At 41.2% G+C, this 19923-nt stretch overlaps 1 protein-coding gene across 1 annotated transcript; it reads right to left on the bottom strand.

Annotated features, from left to right (window-relative positions):
* Positions 1 to 279: 279 nt before the first annotated feature.
* On the bottom strand, positions 280 to 19423 carry LOC117472899 (nuclear receptor subfamily 5 group A member 2-like). Its single transcript, XM_034118339.1, has 7 exons — positions 19402 to 19423; positions 17347 to 17465; positions 16909 to 17050; positions 15538 to 16193; positions 5233 to 5352; positions 2841 to 2988; positions 280 to 621 (listed from the first exon to the last, which is right to left on the bottom strand). The coding sequence occupies exons 1-7, from the start codon at positions 19421 to 19423 to the stop codon at positions 368 to 370; spliced, it is 1461 nt and encodes a 486-aa protein (XP_033974230.1). The 3' UTR covers positions 280 to 367.
* Between the last annotated feature and the right edge of the window lie 500 nt (positions 19424 to 19923).

Below are 19923 nucleotides of genomic sequence, written 5' to 3'. Positions count from 1 at the left end.
AAATCTGTGTTCTGATGCTGGATGTGATATTTGGTCATTGAATATAACTTTAAAGGCAGTTCTAATTTTAGATTTTTGAAAACAGGGTAGAAAATCCAGTTTATAAAGGTCACATGAATGTAGCTCTGCAGGATATGAAACGTTAACATTCAAAATATTCAAACGACCTTGAGTATGGATGGAGCTTTATAATTCCAAACACCAAAGAACATTTTCTCCTCTCCAGCTCAAACAAAAGGCCTCACAAAGATGGCCCAACATAGCCTGTCTATCTTCATCTGATTGTTTCCTCTCACACACACTTTCCCTCCCACACACACACTCTCACCTACACAAACAACACATGACGGAGGAACGTGTGTGTCCCTCACACACAGGCTCTCTTGGCGTGCAGCATCTCGATGAGCAGGTTGTTGCAGGGCACCTCTCCGCTCAGGTGCATGTAGCACAGGTAGTCCTCCGCCTGCGTGCTGAGGCCACGCAGCTCTGGCAGACGCACCACCAGCTGGCTGAACTTCTCCTGGAACTGAGGGTAGGTGGACAGGGTGTACTCCAGCAGAGCCCCGTTCACCTGCTCCTGCACCCCCTCCACGAAGGCCTGGTCCTCCAGCAGCTTGACATCTGCACACACAGGACAACATGCATCATTGAATGCACTGTATAGCTTTTCACGCCACTGCTCTTAATGATTTATTACCCCCTTATTGACATGTGTTTGCCCTACTGGCCTTTTTTTCATTATTTGTCTGTTTTGGTCACTGTGCACTTTGACAGGGTTGCACTCCAAAAGTCTTGTTGTATATTTTGTAAAATGACAATAAAGGCTTTTTATCTGCTATGAACAGGTTTGGGAGGGGGAATATATATTTGCTACTAAGTTGGTTTCATTCATTTGTTCAGTATCAGAATTGGAATTCCGTTATTCATCCCACAGAAGGAAATGTACATTGTTACAGCAGTATAGATAGAGAGGAAGAAAAACTCCCAAAAAACACGATTAGATCAAACGGCATGCCGAAGCATTTACAATCAAATAATTGTTCAAAAAATGGACAGAAGTACACATTCAGGGAAAAGAAGTAACTAATCAGTATTTATAAAATAAGTGTAACATTGTAGAATAATGTGCGGTAGCTGGTTGATTGCAGTGGTAAGTAGCATGAACAATACTTACACTACCTCAGATATATTTTACTTGTATTTCAAGCTACTGTACACATTGTTTTATTGTATAGTACACTATGTTGTTATGTTCAGTAGAATGGTATATTAGAGAGTATTCAATTGTATTCTATATATTGTACAATGTGTAGATACTCCTCTGAATATAGGTCCTTTTTACTGAGAATTTGAAGTTACTGTTTTTGATTTTGAATGTTTATCTTTATTTAGATTTTTTGTATTCTAATTTTTAAGTCATTTTTTGATTCTTTTCGATGTCCATGAGGAAAAGGACAGTAAGAAGCTGTTCGAGAATATTCCTCATTAGCTTCCTGATTCTTTAACAAATGACTTAACATGTACATGTGGTGATGGAAAATGTTTATAAATGGTTCGTACTGTACAGCTGCTCCAAGACAATATTGAGTTTAAAATGTAAAGTTATATAAGTCAATAGTATGATATGAGAAAGAACATTAATGCAATATAAATGTTGAATATGAACCATTCACTTATGATATAAAGGAGAGCTGCTTAGTTTTATTTATCTACACTTTGAGTATGGATTAAGTTGAGTGCATGGCGTGTGTGTGTGTGTGTGTGTGTGTGTGTGTGTGTGTGTGTGTGTGTGTGTGTGTGTGTGTGTGTGTGTGTGCGTGTGCGTGTGCGTGTGTGAGAGAGAGAGAGAGAGAGAGAGAGAGAGAGAGAGAGAGAGAGAGAGAGAGAGAGAGAGACAATAGCCAAGCCCTTCTGTGGACCATTCAGCATCAGCTGAGCACATCTTGGAGAATCCATTCACACAGTAATTAAATGTTCTGAATCATCTTTTCAAACTGCTTAAGGGCAATTAAATTACCCCCGACAAACCTGACTCTGAAGATGAGGGAGTGCGAGAGTGCGAGCAGAGAAGCCGCAGGCAAACACAGCAAATATTTTCTGTCTATGACAAGTGCTCTCCCCATTGAAAAGCTCTTTGTTCCCCGCTTGCCAGCGCTAAACAGCAAACACTTCTGAGAATCTGGGGAGGCACGTCTACGCTCTCTCCATCTGCACAAGCCGCAACATGAATGTCGGCTCTGCCATCGAATGATAGACCCATCCATTACGCTTCTTTTGAATGCCATTAGTGGACAATGGAGGAGGATGTCTTTGTTAATGTTGGCTTTTGTCAACCCTAGAAATTTAATTAAGTGAATTTATTGGAGGGAAAAAGGCCAATGTGGATGTCTGTAACCTTACAGATATACGTAGGTAGGTATTGCAGATAATCTGCAATTGTGAAATGTTTTCATTAAAATGTCAATGTTGCTATTGAAATTCCGCCAAAGCACTGCATCAGTATGGCCCTGCAACCCTGCAAGATGATTGATTTTCACAATAAAACACGGCATTCTTCCAGAAACACACAATCCAAAGGCAAGTTGTCGTTCAAAGAAATTCATTTACTCGTACTAATACTAAAGTATAATAAGAGACTCTTATACTGTATATGGAATACGAAGGCTGCTCTGTTTTACCCTGTCAAACCTGTGCCGAGCCTTGAGCAGGGATAAACCTGTATTTTCTGATTATGAGTGAATAGAATTCATTATTATAATTTTTTTCATTTGACACTTTTCTCTGGCCAAAGCATCTGCACACTGATCACAGCATGAAGCAGGACCTTGAGGCGGACTCACTGGGGTTGAAGAGGAGCAGGAACTTCATGCAGGCGGTCTCTCTGCGGTCCAGCTGCAGGGCCCTCAGCCGGGCCGCCAGCTCCTGCCCCCGCTGCACCAGCCCCGACAGCGTGGCCTCCGCCTGGGACAGGACGAACGACAGCTCCACCTGAAAACAGAGAACTGGTTAGAGTCATGAGGCGCAGCCGGTGAAGCCCTGCAGCACCTCTTTTCACCCTCTGTCTGAAACCAGAGCCCAGTCTGCTCTGATTGGTTGGCTGGCCGGCTCTGTTGTCACTGGACACCGACATAGAGATGTCCCCCCCCCCTTAGCCCTTTCACGTACAATTTGTTGTGTGAATAGAAGTGTGAATGTAACATAGTGATGTCAGTATCGTTCCTGTCCCCAAAAAGTCTAAACCCACCTGCCTCAACGACTACCGCCCAGTGGCTCACCTCCATCATCATGAAGTGCTTTGAGCAGTTAGTCAAAACATTTATCACCCCCTCCCTCCCTGACTCTCTGGACCCCCTGCAGTTTACCCACAGAGTAACAGGTCGCCCTCAGCCTCCACAACAGGACGGAGCTGCCCTCCATGGAGGACCTCTACTCCCTTGAACTTTTTCATTAGAAAACTGCTTCCAAATATTTCAAAAAGTACATGTTATTTATGTAGATGCGCTTCAATACCGTAGACAAGCCTAAAGGAGCAATTTGGGATTCAGGATCTTGCCCAAGGACTCTTTGACAAGTTGAGCAGGGGGCGGGGATGGAGCCGCTGACCCTCTTATGGGATGCTTAATTCACCCCTGTGTCACAGTCGTCCATATAATAAGAAGTCTGAAATCCTACCAGCCTAAAGTATGTATTCCAATGTCAAGCACGTACACATACCAGTACTGTACCCTTAACACACAGTAAGAACAGAAAAACTACCGTATATTTATACCAATAATACTGTGCAGTGTGTCAAATGTGTTGATATAAATGAATATCGACTGTATTAACCTTTTTAATATAATGTTTGCTGGTAAATCATTCAAACCTGAAACACATTCATCTAAAATGTATATATATATATATATATATACATTTTAGATGTATATAGAAACACAAAAACTGAAAGACGTGGCCTGCTCCTTAAAGTGTCAATAAGGTTATGAAAAAAAGATTGTTATTATTATCCTATGTAATGTTACATCAAATCTTTGATAACATTATTGAATAAATGTCAGGATTAAATGTCTCCTCATTTCACCCATTTGACTGTCTGGCCGTATGCAGGCGGCTCCAGATGAAGGCTGACCTGCTGACAGAGCTTTGTCAGAGGAGCACAGGCTGCTTGTGGACCACAGAAGCACGGAACACTTACACTTGATTTTGTGCACAAATGAATGAAAATCTATTCTTAATTTAAACTGCTTTAATGCATTCCACAGTTGCTTCCAATGAGGTGCGGTGGGTCACCATGCCTTACAGGGCTACTCGGAAAACAATGTACCTTTCATCTGAGAGAACACACACCTTTTTGGAGGAAACAGTCTATAGCCGCGTTCACACCGCAGTACTTTTCCCACTTTAGTTCCGATATAGTTCCGAAATGTCGCGTTCACACCAAAAAGAGCCGGAACTAAAATTAGTTCATCAGAACCTTTTTACCCCCTTTTCCGTCCCTGCTAGAAAGCAGGGACTTCCGTGGGAGAAAAAGGTTCCTATTTCTGATTGGCTGGGCGGATTGCAAACCACGCCCCGTAAAACTCCCAAAAGGTTTTGTGAAGCCGCCATTTTATTATCCTCGCATTAGCATTATTAGCATTAGCATTCGCCCAGCGCAGAAACGCAGAGAGACTAACTTATGGCAACACAAAAGAAAACATGGGAGCGGTGGAGATGAGGAGGTGTCGGCGTTCTGGCGATTTACTCGGAAGGCTTCAGTAGAAGCTGCTGGGAGTCCCAGCAGCTTCTACTGAAGCCAGTCCCCAACTCCGGGGGCTTCCGGCCGGGGACTCCGGGTGGCAGTATACACCGTGAGTTCTCATGAACTAAGTTCTCATGAACCTTTGTGGGAAAAGTACTGCGGTGTGAATGCGCCTTATGTATACATTTGATATGGCATTAACAATAACCACAATTTTTTTTGTTTTAAGGCTCAAAGAAACTACCATCCATGGCTCAACTATAAATATGTCAGCACTACTATCAACCTTCAAGCCTTACATGTGACTGTAAATTGTCACACGAAAAAGGTCCTTCATTCATCTGGTGTTAAAGCTGGTTGAAACAATGACACACTGGGCCTGCAGTCCAGAGACTGGAGGAGAGCCAGAGTGACCACATGTTGAATGCAGTGCAGGGCAGGTATACTGATATAGGTGTGCTGAGAGGAAGGTGTGTGTGTCAGGGGGTTGTTACCTCCTGGCCGGTCACCAGCAGGATGCTGTCTTCCTGTCCATGTTGCACTTGTCTGAAAATGTGATCGAGGACCAGAAGTTCAGACCAGCAGTTATGGAGCAGCTTCATTTGATCTCCCACCTACAGGAAACACAGAGAAAGACACAGAGATAAACACAGAGACAGAGGGACGGTACATTACATTACATTACATTTCATTTAGCTGACGCTTTTATCCAAAGCGACTTACAATAAGTGCATTCGACCAAGAAGATACAAACTTGAAGGAAACAGAATCATATAAGTACATCAGGTTTCATAGAGCCAAAACATTTCAAGTGCTACTCAACTAGCTTTAGATAAGCCAGTCCTTTATTAGTATATAAGTGCTTTGTTAGTCATTCTATCGCTCGAAGTGGAGTCGAAAGAGATGAGTTTTCAGTCTGCGCCGGAAGATGTGTAAGCTTTCTGCTGTCCTGATGTCAATGGGGAGCTCATTCCACCATTTTGGAGCCAGGATAGCAAACCAACGTGTTTTTGCTGATGGGAACTTGGGTCCCCCTCGCAGTGAGGGTGCAGCGAGCCGTTTGGCTGATGCAGAGCAGAGTGCACGTGCTGGGGTGTATGGTTTAACCATGTCCTGGATGTAGGAAGGGCCGGAACCATTCACAGCATGGTACGCAAGTATCATTGTCTTGAAGTGGATTCTAGCAGTTACTGGAAGCCAGTGAAGGGAGCGGAGGAGCGGCGTGGTGTGGGAACATTTAGGAAGGTTGAAGACCAGACGAGCCGCTGCATTCTGGATGAGCTGCAGAGGTCGGATGGCACATGCAGGTAGACCAGCCAGGAGGGAGTTGCAGTAGTCTAGGCATGAGATGACGAGAGCCTGGACCAGAACCTGCGTTGCTTTCTGGGTCAGGAGGGGACGTATCCTCCTGATGTTGTAAAGAGTGTATCTGCAGCAGCGGGTTGTTACAGTGATGTTTGCAGTGAAGGACAGTTTGTTATCTAGGGTCACACCCAGATTCCTTGCAGTCCGAGTCGGGGAAACAGTAGAGGGGCCGATGTTGATTGTTAGGTCAAGAGTGGGACACTCTTTTCCCAGAAGAAAAAGCAATTCAGTCTTGTCAAGGTTGAGCTTGAGGTGGTGAGCAGACATCCACTGAGAGATGTCTGCTAGACAAGCAGAGATGCGTGCGACGACCTGGGTCTCTGAACGGGGAAAGGACAGAATGAATTGGGTGTCGTCAGCGTAGCAGTGGTATGAAAAACCATGCAAGCTAATGACTGATCCGAGCAAGTTTGTACACAGAGAGAAGAGGAGGGGACCGAGGACAGAGCCCTGAGGGACCCCTGTAGATAATTGACAAGGGTCGGACTCGGACCCTCTCCAAGTTACCCTGTAGGTACGGTCTTTGAGGTATGAGGTGAGGAGGGAAAGTGCAGAGCCTGAAACTCCAAGTTCTTGGAGAGTGCGAAGGAGGATCTGATGGTTCACCGTGTCGAATAATGTTAAAGCCTGAAGTTCACCATGTACATACACACTGTTGCTGTTTTAATAATCCTGACCAATATTCTTTGAAAGCTGAAAATAGGGGAGAAAAAAAGATAAAGTGAATAAATTGGGAGTGCATAAATGGAGAGAAGAGAAATGAAGGAAAGATGTGTGTTGATGTTAGTGTGTGTGTTTGTGCGTGTGCGTGTGCGTGTGCGTGTGCGTGTGCGTTTGTGTGTGTGTGTGCGTGTGTGTGTGTGTGTGTGTGTGCGTGTGTGTGTGTGTGTGTGTGTGCGTGTGTGTGTGTGTGTGTGTGTGTGTGTGTGTGTGTGTGTCCCCGGTGTTGTGTAATTACGTGCATTGTCTGAGACTGCTTCAACCTGCTCACCTCTACCCCCCCCCCCACACACACACACACACACCACACACACCACACACACACACACACACACACACACACACACACACACACACACACACACACACACACACACACACACACACACACACACACACACACACACACACACACACACACACACACACACACACACACACACACACACACACACACACACACACACACACACACACACACACCTCTCCCAGTCACATCTGCTCTGCTCTGGGGAATGGTTGTGTTTTCAGATTAAGCCCCCCCCCCTCCTGTTGCAATATTGTCTGTAAAGTGAAGGACACGACGGAGAGTAATTCTGCAGCCGCAGCTGCTAATAGGCCCAGACACACATCCATCTGACACCGAGCTGACAGAATTACTGTCCGTCTGAATGAAACTATATATCAGTCGCAGAGGAGACGCTCCAATCTTGTTGGACACATCTGAACTGGTTCAGTGGGGGGGTGTACAGTGATAAAGGAAGGGGTTAAGGAAGCAAGAGGTCTTGGTGACCTCCTGTGCTTCCTCTCCAAGAGGAGCTGGACACTCAGCTGCAGCCAGAAATCCCTCTGAACCCCTGAGAACACAGAGGAGATTTATGTCTGTCCATGTCAGAGCGTGGAACTAGGTTAGGCTGAGGTTTTAGGTTATATACCTGTCAAGTGTCGTGTTTTACTCGGGAGAGCCACATTTGATCTCACAGCCATGAAGCCAAAATCTGTGAGATTGTGACAGGAAATAAAATGTGTGCATGGTAGTCCTGTCAGCAGGATGAAGGCACAGAGTACAGTTGAGAAAAGCGTTGGTCATTTTCTTTTAAAGGCTTACGCTGTTGTTTTCATCCCTTTCTTTCCATTGCTTATGTTCATGACTATGTTGACAGGAATAGCTTTAGGAAAGTGTTGACCTTTAAAAATGCAGGGCCCCCCTCGAATAATAATTTCTTAGTCAAAATACATTTATATATTTGTGTAGACTAATTCATGTGGTAATTTTGTTTTATAGACCTTTGTTTCCTTACAAAGAGAGAAACCTTTAAACCTGAGGTCAGAAATCTAAACCCTTTTTATCACATGTGTGAAGTTAAAAATATAAAAAATAGAGCTTCTTATATAATAATGAAAAGACTTCCCTCACTACAGTACTTGATGACACTTTCTTATTGTGCTCACGGTGGGAGAGTATAATATAGACATTGACCGCTAACGTGTTTCTTTATTAGGACCTCCATTAGCACTAGCATGACCATATGCTATTCTTCCTGGCACATTAAGGCTGTTTTGCTGTTCCTGTTACTGACAGTCACAATCCACTAGCTTCAACAGCTAAAGACAGCAGGCCTGAGTTCAGTGTTTTGGACACGTGCCTACAAATGATTAAATATTATGAGACAGTTATAAACTTCGCTAAATTTTCCTTTAGCATATTCCAACTTATTACATTTTTTACCATGACTATATTTTCTCTGGACTTGGCTGGTCTTGGTCTAGTACTCCATTTTAAGACCATTGTGGTTTCATATCAGCTGCTTAAATAATACAATGTAAGAATGACACTGGGAAGGATTCAATAAGCACACAGGTAAAACTAACTTTTATATCTAAAAAGATGATCATTCATTTTCAAGTTCCTTCAATTTTAAATAGTGTATGTTTATTTACGATCAATAACATAACATTTCAAACCTGCTATGACACATGACTTTTAAATGAGGTGTATACTGCCTTTAGTAGCTGAACATTTATGATGTTCATTGTGTGCACTTCCTCTGCAACAGCCTCCATTCCATGTTCAACAGGTGAATAGAAGGTCAAACACAAGGCACGACAAAGCCCACCTCTGGGGAGCTGCACAAATCAATGGCTTCAATTCTGCTCACAATTTAGCAACAATGTATCTGTGCGTGGCGAGAGCGGAGCAGAGGAGAAGACATTTCAGCGTTATCGCCTGCATGGAATGTAATTATCCAGCCCAGGGAAACCGCTCTGTGAGCGGTTTTCTCTGCCAAATATGCACAGCTTAGCTTCACTGTCCATGTTTTCTGTCCACTGCACATGGACTGACTGTCCGCAGAAATACACCACATGTGAACCAAACGAGGCTGCACAGTTGTTATGTGAGAAAAACTGTACACTACAAAAAAGAAACAGGACGTATGTGTCTGTGTATCTTTCGCAGCAAATTCTACCATACAGTGTTTTCCTATAAGGGTATTCATTATTAAAATAAATATCACTTTATTCTGTAATATGGTGTTCCTACTTGGGAAGAAATATTAACCTACATTTTATATATTTTATGCACACTTTGGTATGTCTATCAGAACTAAATCAGCTATTTCAAATGTGTACTGTAAATGAATGTGCAAATGCATGCCGATATGCGGTCATCTTTATACACGGGAAAAACACTGAAATGATCTCATCCTGTCTCTCAAATGCATTGGACAAGGTTCAACACTGGCTGAACAACATTTGCTTACAGTTAAATGAAAAAAACAGTATGCATGATGTTCAGTAAACGACCAGTCAAAATCGAAGGATCCAATGTGTTTTTAAACGGAGCAGAACTAGAACTAGTCTCTTGGAGTCATACTGGACTCGAACTTGACTTTTAAGAAACATATTAAGAAAGTATCCAATACCATTAAATTCAACTTGCAAAATGTTAAACAAATTAGACCTTTCTTAACTGTCAATGCTGCAAAGTCATACCTCCACTGTATGATTCTATCCCACATTGAATACTGTTTTACAAACTGGTCGTTTGCTTGTGCCACAAACCTGAAACCTATAGAACAGCTGTGAGAGAGAGCTATCAAGGTGTTTGACAGAAAGCCTTATTCATACCACCACTATACCATCCTTGAGAAACACAATTTCTTGAGTTTTGACAATTTTAAGTCTTTTAAAAGTATGTGTTTTATTTATAAATGTTTACATGGACTGCCCCCCCCCCCCTCCCTTAGGGGAATTCATCCACAGAAAACACACTGGACGCTGCACTAGGTCAGAAACCAGAGGAGACTGTGAGGTCCACCGCAGACGGACCACTTTTGGACAAAATGTCCTCTCCGTTAAAGGCAGCTCTTTGTGGAATAGCCTCCCTACTGAGATACGGGATTGTCCCACTCTCAATAGCTTCAAAGGTCAACTCAAAGAATGGTTGAGAAACAAACAGACGTGTAATCACCGCTAAATGCACTTTAACACAGGGGCATCTCCTCTTGCACTTTAGGTAGCTCTTGTATCTTCTCTTGCACTTTACATGTTGTTGCTGCTACATTGTGCTGCCATGTGGTAAATACTTGTGTATGCTGCTCTCTTTTGCACTTTTTGCATATCATGTATTTTGTTTTTGCTATGTTTGTAAAATGTCAATTTCTTAAATGTGTTATGTGAGGGACTGCGGATGGAGATTAGCTCAAAGCTAAATCTGGCACTGTTACGCTTGATACATTTGAATGTTTTAAGTGTTCATCACTGTGCATTGTCCCTGCTAAATAAACGATTCAATAAAAATGTATCATTGAAAATGAGATTTTATCTCAATGTTTTTATCTGGTTAAATAAAGGTTAAATAAAAAAATTAAAAAAATTAGTCGTAGTTACATTAATATAGGTTGGCTGAATCAATACTTTGTACACATTATGTGTTTACAGCCACGTCTGTTAGAAATCATATATGTTAACTAACAGCATTATTATTATATCGTATCTTATCTTTAATCTCTCTGCATGTCTCACAGTCATTTTCCTGACATCATCCGTCGTTGCGACACGTTTCCTGTAGCAACTACATCATTATCAAATGTTTTTGAGGGTTATGTGAAGGCATGGCACTCGAAGCAAGGGAATGGTGATGGTCCTAGTTTAAAATGACTTTCCTTACCATCATTAAAAAAACAGTGTAGTCAACAGAAAAGAACAACGTCATCTTACGTGTTCATATGACACCCATAGACATTATAATAGACTCAGTGTACGATGGGTGGATACCATAGTGCAACAGACCATCTACACACCACTCAGACGCATGCCTTTAGCTGTGGATTCAGATATGTGTGGCCTACATGTATGAGAATGAATGTATTAAGGGGGGGCACTGAGACTGCACATACAAACATTTAACTTTGACTTTTATTACATTTGTTGAAAGCAATAATATGAAGTTTCAATAAAAAAGACAAGGTTCAACTTCATATAATTGCTTTCAGCTGACCTAATACAGTTATGTGAAATCTGTTAGATAATAATAATAATAATAATAATAATAATAATAATAATAATAATAATAATAATAATAATAATAATAATAATAATAATAATAATAATAATAATAATAATAATAATAATAATAATACATTTAATGTACTTTAATGTGTGTGAGCAAAGACTCAGATGTTTGTGGTATAGCTTCCGGTCATCAAACAGGTTAGACAGTGTGAGGCTCTGATATGCATGAAATAGTCATTATAGCTATTTCTAAAAGCATTTACGTTTCTCAAATGAAAAATAAATGCCTGGCAGCATGACAGCAGTCTGCACAGGGAGTGTAGAGATACCTTGTTGTTGGAGAAGTTACAAGCACAATGTGCTCTTTGTTTCTGAGACGAGGGAGGTTACAGTGACAGCAAATGCTTCAGCTGCTAGTTCTCGGGAACTAAGAATTCAGTCATCACCTTCGTTCATTTTCATATTTTAGGTTTGGTATTTGGACACTGAGAGCAGATTCAATGTCAAATGTGTTGCAAATTCAGATTATGATAAGACTATCATTTATTATATAGGAACACAAAATGCCATGATGCACCGATGTTTCCAATCTTTTTTTGTCTTGATTTATTTTGTAATTGGGGGTACCTTTTCATATGACTAAATGTAATGCCATAATGTAGTGCCACTTCACACATCATTTACAAATCCTGTGGCAGCTAGACAAAGACGCTTGGATCTGTTGCTGCTGTTTGGTGGAAGCACAGAATCCAAACAGAACACAGAGGAAGCTTTACATGCGGCAGGCATTTCAAACATTGACAAGTGATCATGCTCAGATTCTGCCTAACATGTTAGCTAAACGTAAGCCTGAGGCAGTCCCAGGGACCACCAGTGAATGTGTGTGAAGCAGGAAGGGAACAGACCTGAGCACTCTGAACAACTGAAATGTTGACTTTAATGAAATGTATTTTGTCAACAGATTTCACATAACTGTATTAGGTTAGTGGAAATAAATAATACTAAAAGGTAGAGTAGGTAAGTTTGAGAAACCAGCTCGAGATCGCTAGAATTTGAAAATACACAACCGTAAAAAATCTGCCACTTCCTTATAGAGCCCCTCCTCCAACACACACGAACGCACACATGACCAATGAGGGCACGAGATAAGTTTGTGCACAGATGGAAGGCTGACAGGCAGGTAGGCCATCCAGTCATTTTAGCCGGGCCGGCTAAAATGATTGGTCGTGCTTTTTACAGTACTACGGCTTCCACAGATGACATTTTGTTATGGATTTTTTGTCAAAGCACTTCAGATATTCATTGCTATCGGGATGTTAAGAGCATTCCATGGAATATAACAAAAAGTGTTTCTGAAATAAATTACATACCCCACCTTTAATTTTAAATAAATGTGAAATGTGTTGACATAATAGATTTAATTAAAGACAACGTTTCAGTTCCCCCCCCCGAACAATACATACATATGTACATACACATACATATGCTTAAATATGTTTTCTGGTATGGACCTGAGTTATAAAGTGATCAGAAGTCAGAGAGGAATCTCACATCTCACCAAGGCCAGAACCAACCTTTAGTTAAACATTTCATCTGTTGATTCTGTCTGACCATGGCTTGTGGACAGATGTTTGTTCGTCAGCACATTATATGATGACTCACAGAATGAGGTCATATTTTCTTCATTGTTGTGAAACCGGCTGATCTGATTTGTCATATAATAATTATAACCCCACCCCTGCACCCCCAGCCAGCACCTAAACAACTGTCTCGATTCCCCCAGCGTGGGACATCAATCTGGCTGAGTGACTGAGTCATGAGAAGTGTGTACATGTGTGTGTGGGACGGCTCACAGACAGACGCTGGCTGCGGAGGAGCGGGACACTGATGCATGTCCCCTCATTAAACCATATGTGTCTGTGAGGACAGCTACTGTGGGGGACTGAGGGAACACAGGCCCCCTCAGCACTGTAACTGTGTGCAGCTCATTACATCCAGACTACGCTGGCATCTCCTGTTGCAGAAAGATCACACAGTGTGCATGATGCAATCTTGTAAGATCGTGAAGCTTCATTTATCTTTTTCTTCTCTTAGTGCAGCTAAATCTTTTTGCAGAGCTTGCGAGACACTAAATATGTTTGTTTGCACACTGTGTGTCGGCAGTGGCCTAGGAGGAAGGGTGGATCGTCCATTATTCACAAGATCAGTGTGGCAGCACTGCCATTCCAGTGGCTAAGAGTGGTTGGAATGCTACAAGGTGCTATATAAATGCAACTCAATATATATTTACAAATGGTCAGTTGTGATTGTTAGTTTGATTCCATATCATGAAAACATCCCAAACACACAGGCAGGTGTTTTACTTTGCCTATTTGTTTCTTTTGTTTCATTCAAGTTAGCATTGGATGAAGCTTTGATTTGCATTATTCAAACATACCATTTCAGACATTTCTTTGATATGAAAAACAATGACCTCATTGTCAGTAATCAACTGGGGGAGTTTCAAGGAGAGTACTCAGATGATTTACTTGGGTGGAAGTAGCAATACTACAGTGTACAAATACTCAGTTACAAGTCAAGGTCCTACATTCAAAATTGTAAGTAAAAGTAAAAAAGTATTAGCACTTCAAAATACTTCCATAGTAAAACTCATATCGCAAAATAGTCCTTTTTAACACCAAATACCTTTTTATTATTTTATAAACATAATTGGTGCATTTCTGTGTTGATCATTTGGATGTTGCACGTGGTAACAGCTGAGATGATTTGCCTTAATGTATACGCTAATGGGGTATCTAACCTCTCATTATATGACGTGTGTTGGTTTATATTGTCTAATAACAACCTCAGTCTACTAAGTAACTATGTCAAATACATGTAATGGAATCAAAAGTACAACATTTGTCTACAAAATGTAGTGGAGTAAGAGTATAAAGAGGCATCATGTAAAAACACTCAATGCTAAATATACAAGAATGACCTCAAGGAGGTTTATTCTAAAGTAGTCAGCGAGTCAATCTTATGTATTGAAATCAACTTGAATGCTCTGCTCTGTGATGTGCACTACACACCTAGAAGATGCACCTCATCTTAAACACAGAACAACCTCTTTGTGAGCAAAGCTAACGTTATGTAACCATGTTGTTGTCGTTCTGCTGCTTTTACCTTGTTATGTTGTCAGAGAGAAAGGTAACAAAAGATAACAGGAATAAAGGAAGTCATTATTAATGTGAAGACTTCTTTGGGACATCCACAATGGCAGGCAGCCCTTTAAAAGAACTTTGAATGACCTTCAGAAATAAAGTTGTTTTAAATGCATTAGTTAAGGGTTTGACTATCTTCACAATGTTGGTGAATTTCATATATTTATACAATTTGAGGCAATCTATGAGCGGGGGAATTACTACAATAAAGGCCGACGAGAACTAGTTTTTCTATTCAGCATGTTGTTTCTGATTCTCCACGTCTGGAGAGTGCCGCTGCTCTAAAGGTGTGCTAGAAAGCTTCATTCTGACAGCTCTCTGGGTTCAGTCTTTCTGAAGTTCACTTTTCAGTTTTGATTGATAAATCCCTAAAACAAATGGACAGACATTATGATAATTGTGATATGATTATCCTCACTAATCAGAGCAATCATAAGAGGAATCACACTGTCATCATTCTGATCCTTACACTCCCAAACCAGTTGATTTATTCAAACATTGCACACATTTGTTTGATTGTAATGAGGGCCATGATATCTAAGGTGAGCAGGAGAAAGAGTGATACAAAGAAAGTGAGAGGAAAGAACAAAAGGAACCAAACAAATGGACATGTTTGCCGTAAATGAGCGAGGAGTAGAATCAGTGCAGAGCCAACACTTCATCATTTGCAACTTGGTCCTTCTATCTTTTCCAAAATCAGTGCATATGATGCACTGATTTGAACTCAATCTATTATGGCAACTCATTTCACATCACTGTATGAGGTTAGTTGAAAGCAATAGTATTAAGTTGAACCTTAATATATTTGATTTAAACTTGATATTATTGCTCTGATCTTACCTAATGTGAAATCTGTTGACATGATACATTTAATACAAGTAAATGTTTCACTTTTTTCAGTGTGTGTAATATGAAATAAATGGTGGAGTGCAGCTGTAGACACTAGCCCCCAGCAGCTGGAGTGTGTGTCTGTGTGAGGGTGAGGGCTTGACTCACCCTGAGCTCCTTGAAGAAGATGCAGCTCCGGGCCCACTCCACTATGGAGAACAGAGTCTGGTCGGCCATGCGGCACATGAGGCTGAAGGTGCTGGGCTTGTCCAGCCGGGCCCGGCCGCTCTGCTCCTGCTGCAGGTGGGTCACGATCTTGTTCTGCACCACCAGCTCGTCTGGGTCACAGCGCAGTAGCTCCAGCACCAGCGGAGGCAGGCTGGGGGGCTGAGGCGAGGCCGAGGGGTACATGTCTGGGTAGGGGTATCCTGTCAGAGACTCAGGGGAGCTGGTGTAGTCGGGACACTCGGCTTTAATCGCCCTGCCAGGGAAGGCTGTGTACTGGTACTGAGTGGTGAGGGGCAGGTGGGACTGCATGGCCATGCCCAGGGACGGGGGTCCATAGAGGTTGTTCTCGTAGTCTGTGGGGGTGATGGAGCTCGGGGTGGAGGGCAGCAGGCTCTTGGAGATGGTGGGCAGGCTGTGCAGGGTGCCGGTGAAGCCGTAGTCGCTCTGCAGCGGAGAAGCCGGCGGAGGAGCGGCGCTCTCCAGCTTGAAGCCGCTGGATCGTATCAAAGCTTTCTTCTGCTGCTTCAAGGCCCTGTCTCTCTTGTACATGGGGCCAAATTTATTCCTGCCCCCACGCATGCGGTCTGCGCGCACCGCTGTCACACAAAAGGTGAAGAACAGATTTACAGATGAAACACTTCTGAATGTTTCTACAGCAGAGTAAACACCTAGAATTTGACCAAAATGTCTGTGCTGTCGCTGCAGAGTAAATAAAAACATGTTGCTCATTCATACTTCCATGTATAGGGCTGAGCAGAATCTGCAGCTCTGCTCCTCCCTGTAGTCTAAATAGAGCTTTTGATTTAAAACAGGGGAGTCTCTGGGGCTTTATCAGCAAGTTAAGAATGTGTCCTTTTTCTGCTGCGGAAGCAGGTGCTTTCCTGCACTGCTGTCTGGGAATTAATCCCATCCCATGAGTAGAGAAAATAATATGAGAGTCCACAAATCAGGAAATATTTAAAAGGTTTTTACAACAGTAATCTAACATAAAACTGAATATAATTATAATGTTAAAAAGGTTTACATTATTGGAATTATTGTTGTAACTAAAACACAGTGAAGAAGACATGGAAATAAATATAAAGCCTATTATTCCTCTAAATAAAAGCATTGTAATACATTGATATAGTGACAGTATTATTATTACTATTATTACTATTATTATTATTATTATTATTATTATTATTATTATTATTATTATTATTATTATTATTATTATTATTATTATTATTATTATTATTATTATTACTATTATTACTATTATTATGATAGTCATGGTGTATCTGAATATCGGGTGGTGTCCATGTGTACCTTCTAGCCGCATCCCGACGTTGAGGCACTTCTGGAAGCGGCAGAAGGGACACCTCTTCCTCTGGGTTTTGTCGATTTTACACTCCTGGTTCTCCGCGCATGTGTACCTCTTGTTGTTCTGCACTGTCCTCTTGAAGAAGCCCTGAGAGGAGCGGGGGGGGGGGGGGAGACATTGACCAACACGTGTTCATCATTTCAGAAAGCCTACACGTCACGGCTGATAATATACGCTCCATAAAGGCATGGTTTGCGTAAAAGCAATCCATGTTGCATTTTTCTAATTCACATTCATATTTTAAGTAACATTTAAAACAAAGATACATTATTTTTAATTCCATTATATTTAGAGATGAACTGTAAACAGTTTGCTGTGATCATGTTTTATATGGCCCATGATGAAAGTGATGATATTATCATTCACCTCAGTGTTTCTGTTACCTTGCAGCTCTCGCAGGTGAGCAGGCCGTAGTGGTACCCGGACACTTTGTCTCCACACACAGGACACAGCTCCTCCAGGTCATCATCATATGTGTACTCCATAACCTTCAAAGTGACACCTAAACACACACACACACACACACACACACACACACACACACACACACACACACACACACACACACACACACACCAAATGCAACGCGCCACAATGAGTGAAACATGCTAATACAGCATGCAGGATTTTATGTCGGTAGGAAAATGTCGAAAATGAATAAATGGTATTCCAAATGTGAGTTATGGGGTGGTATTTCATCTGATCGTGTTTCAAGGGTGTCACATGTTGTTTAATTACGCAATAACGAATAACCCGCCGTCTCTTTTCGTCTTCCTCTCCGAAGCTTGGTTTTATTTCTTTGTGATTTATGTCTCATTTACCCTTCCGTGTTGTTGCTGTCGTATTTTGACATTTAATGCAAATTATTCTGACAAAAAATATACGAAACCAATACGAAAATAAAAATATATTTTTAAATAAACTTAAACTGATATATTTTTTCAAAATTCCCTAGAACTTAAACGCAAAATACAATTAATTTATTTATGTGCCTATTTGATCGAAATTATAGTATTTAGACTTTAATTACAAAAATAAGAAATGCAATATAGCCTATGTGTATGTTTGTATGTTTTGTTATAATAATTGTTTTGTTTTTGTAATAAGGCCTAATTACAATCCTGAATAGAAACCAATAAGTCAACACGTTACTCAAAACCTAGGCTATCAATATATTAATTAAACTAAAAACGAATAGGCTACATATTGATGTAGGAAGTGTTCCCACTTTATTTAATCATTAGACCGTCTGTTTAAGTTTGCGCATTCATCGTAAATACACTACGATATTGTAAACTATTAACATATGTAAATATATTAATAATAAATGTATAAAGACCTACGGAATGATGAAGCATAACATTTGCCATAGTCCATGAACTGAAACAAGTGTTAAATAAATAGATGTATATATCCACTAATAACCACCAATCGAACAATAATAAATGCAGACTATTACTTCATCGGCAGAACTGCTCCATGCAAGCATTTTCTTTCGGTTGGATTTATTCTCCAGAGTAGGATCAAATATGGCCAAAGTGTAACTGGAGGATTTGAACCTGCACGGATGTCTTTGAATGACTCTGTTGAAGTTGTAGCTGCCACATGAGGTAAAAGTGTAACACGTGAATCCCTCACTCAGCATTTGAGCCGACACGGTGATAAATAGGATTTTAATATAATGATAAAGCAGCTGGACGGCGCGTGCACAGCCTCAGTGCGCGGTGTGAATGATTATATAAAAAAGTATTGTTTTAAATATTTTACTGCTGCCAACTGCACAGGACAGTAACATAAAGATGTGAATTTACCTGAATAAACGGGTGGAGGTGAGTGAAAAGCGGCAGCTGAGAGGCCGTCTCGCGCCCCGTCATGCAGTCCAAGGGGCACGCGCGCTTCGAGCGGTATCGCGCGGTACCAGGAACAGCCCGGACTTAAACTCTTGAAAGAGTATTATTATTGATTTATTTAGTTTTAACTAGCATTCTTAAAGCAATATCCTATTTATTAATTTTCAAGTTCAATTAATGCGACTATAGGCTACTAGTTATTATTGTCTTTTGTTTATGTTATTGCTTTTGTATCAGTAACATTTTACCTTTGTGTTATACTTTTTTAATTATTTGTGTTATTTTAAACAGCTGTTCTCACTGATTGTTTGGTTCGGCTTTAACATTTTTTTAATGGGGCTGAAACGTGGCTATTTAAAACGGCTGTCATTTCGTTTTAAGACAGTTCTTCCTAAAAATAAGCAGCCATTTATCGAAGTCGTGATGCCCCTAAGTTTTAATATATTTGTTCAGGCCACATTTAGCCCAGGATTTAAACACTTACCTAAATATATTGGATTTCAATTGGTTAATTGACTGTCAAAAACAAATACAATATGTATCTATAGTATTTGAACGCTGTGAGTGCAGATCAGTAGACAGCCTTACCGTGAGCCTTGTCTCCCAACATGAGAGCAGACAGCAGCCGGGCAGGGAGGATCTGATCTGAGACCTGCTGGAGGAGTGCAGGCTGCTCCTGAGACCGATGAACACACAGATAGTCCGGATGCTCAGAATGTGTGTGCTGCTGGAGCCAGAAGGGCCGCTGTTAGGCTGAGTGTGTGAGGAGGACCATGGAGATCTCACAGTGAACTCCTTCCGTCCACTCGCTCTTTACTGCGCTTCTCTTATCACTAAAGTTACACTGCCGCGACGCCATTGGTGGACGTGGAGTCACGTGACGGATGCTCGCTGTAGATGGAGGAGACGCAGAGGAGCCTCTATGATTAGAGACATTCTAAAATGTTCCTGAATGTGTACACGCCTCTGAAACTCAGCCTAACTCAATATGAGCTTCACTAGAGGTGAATCCTCCGGACCGGATACAGTGTCAAGTTCTGCCATGATGCATATGCAGCTTTATTAAAATAATGATACTAATAATATAAATAATAATATAAATACGTGTAC

This window comes from Trematomus bernacchii, unplaced genomic scaffold (genome assembly GCF_902827165.1).
Source record: "Trematomus bernacchii unplaced genomic scaffold, fTreBer1.1, whole genome shotgun sequence".
In the NCBI taxonomy this organism is placed as follows: domain Eukaryota; kingdom Metazoa; phylum Chordata; class Actinopteri; order Perciformes; family Nototheniidae; genus Trematomus; species Trematomus bernacchii.
Note: the sequence above shows the minus strand (reverse complement) of the source record. Positions and strands in the feature narration are given on the sequence as shown.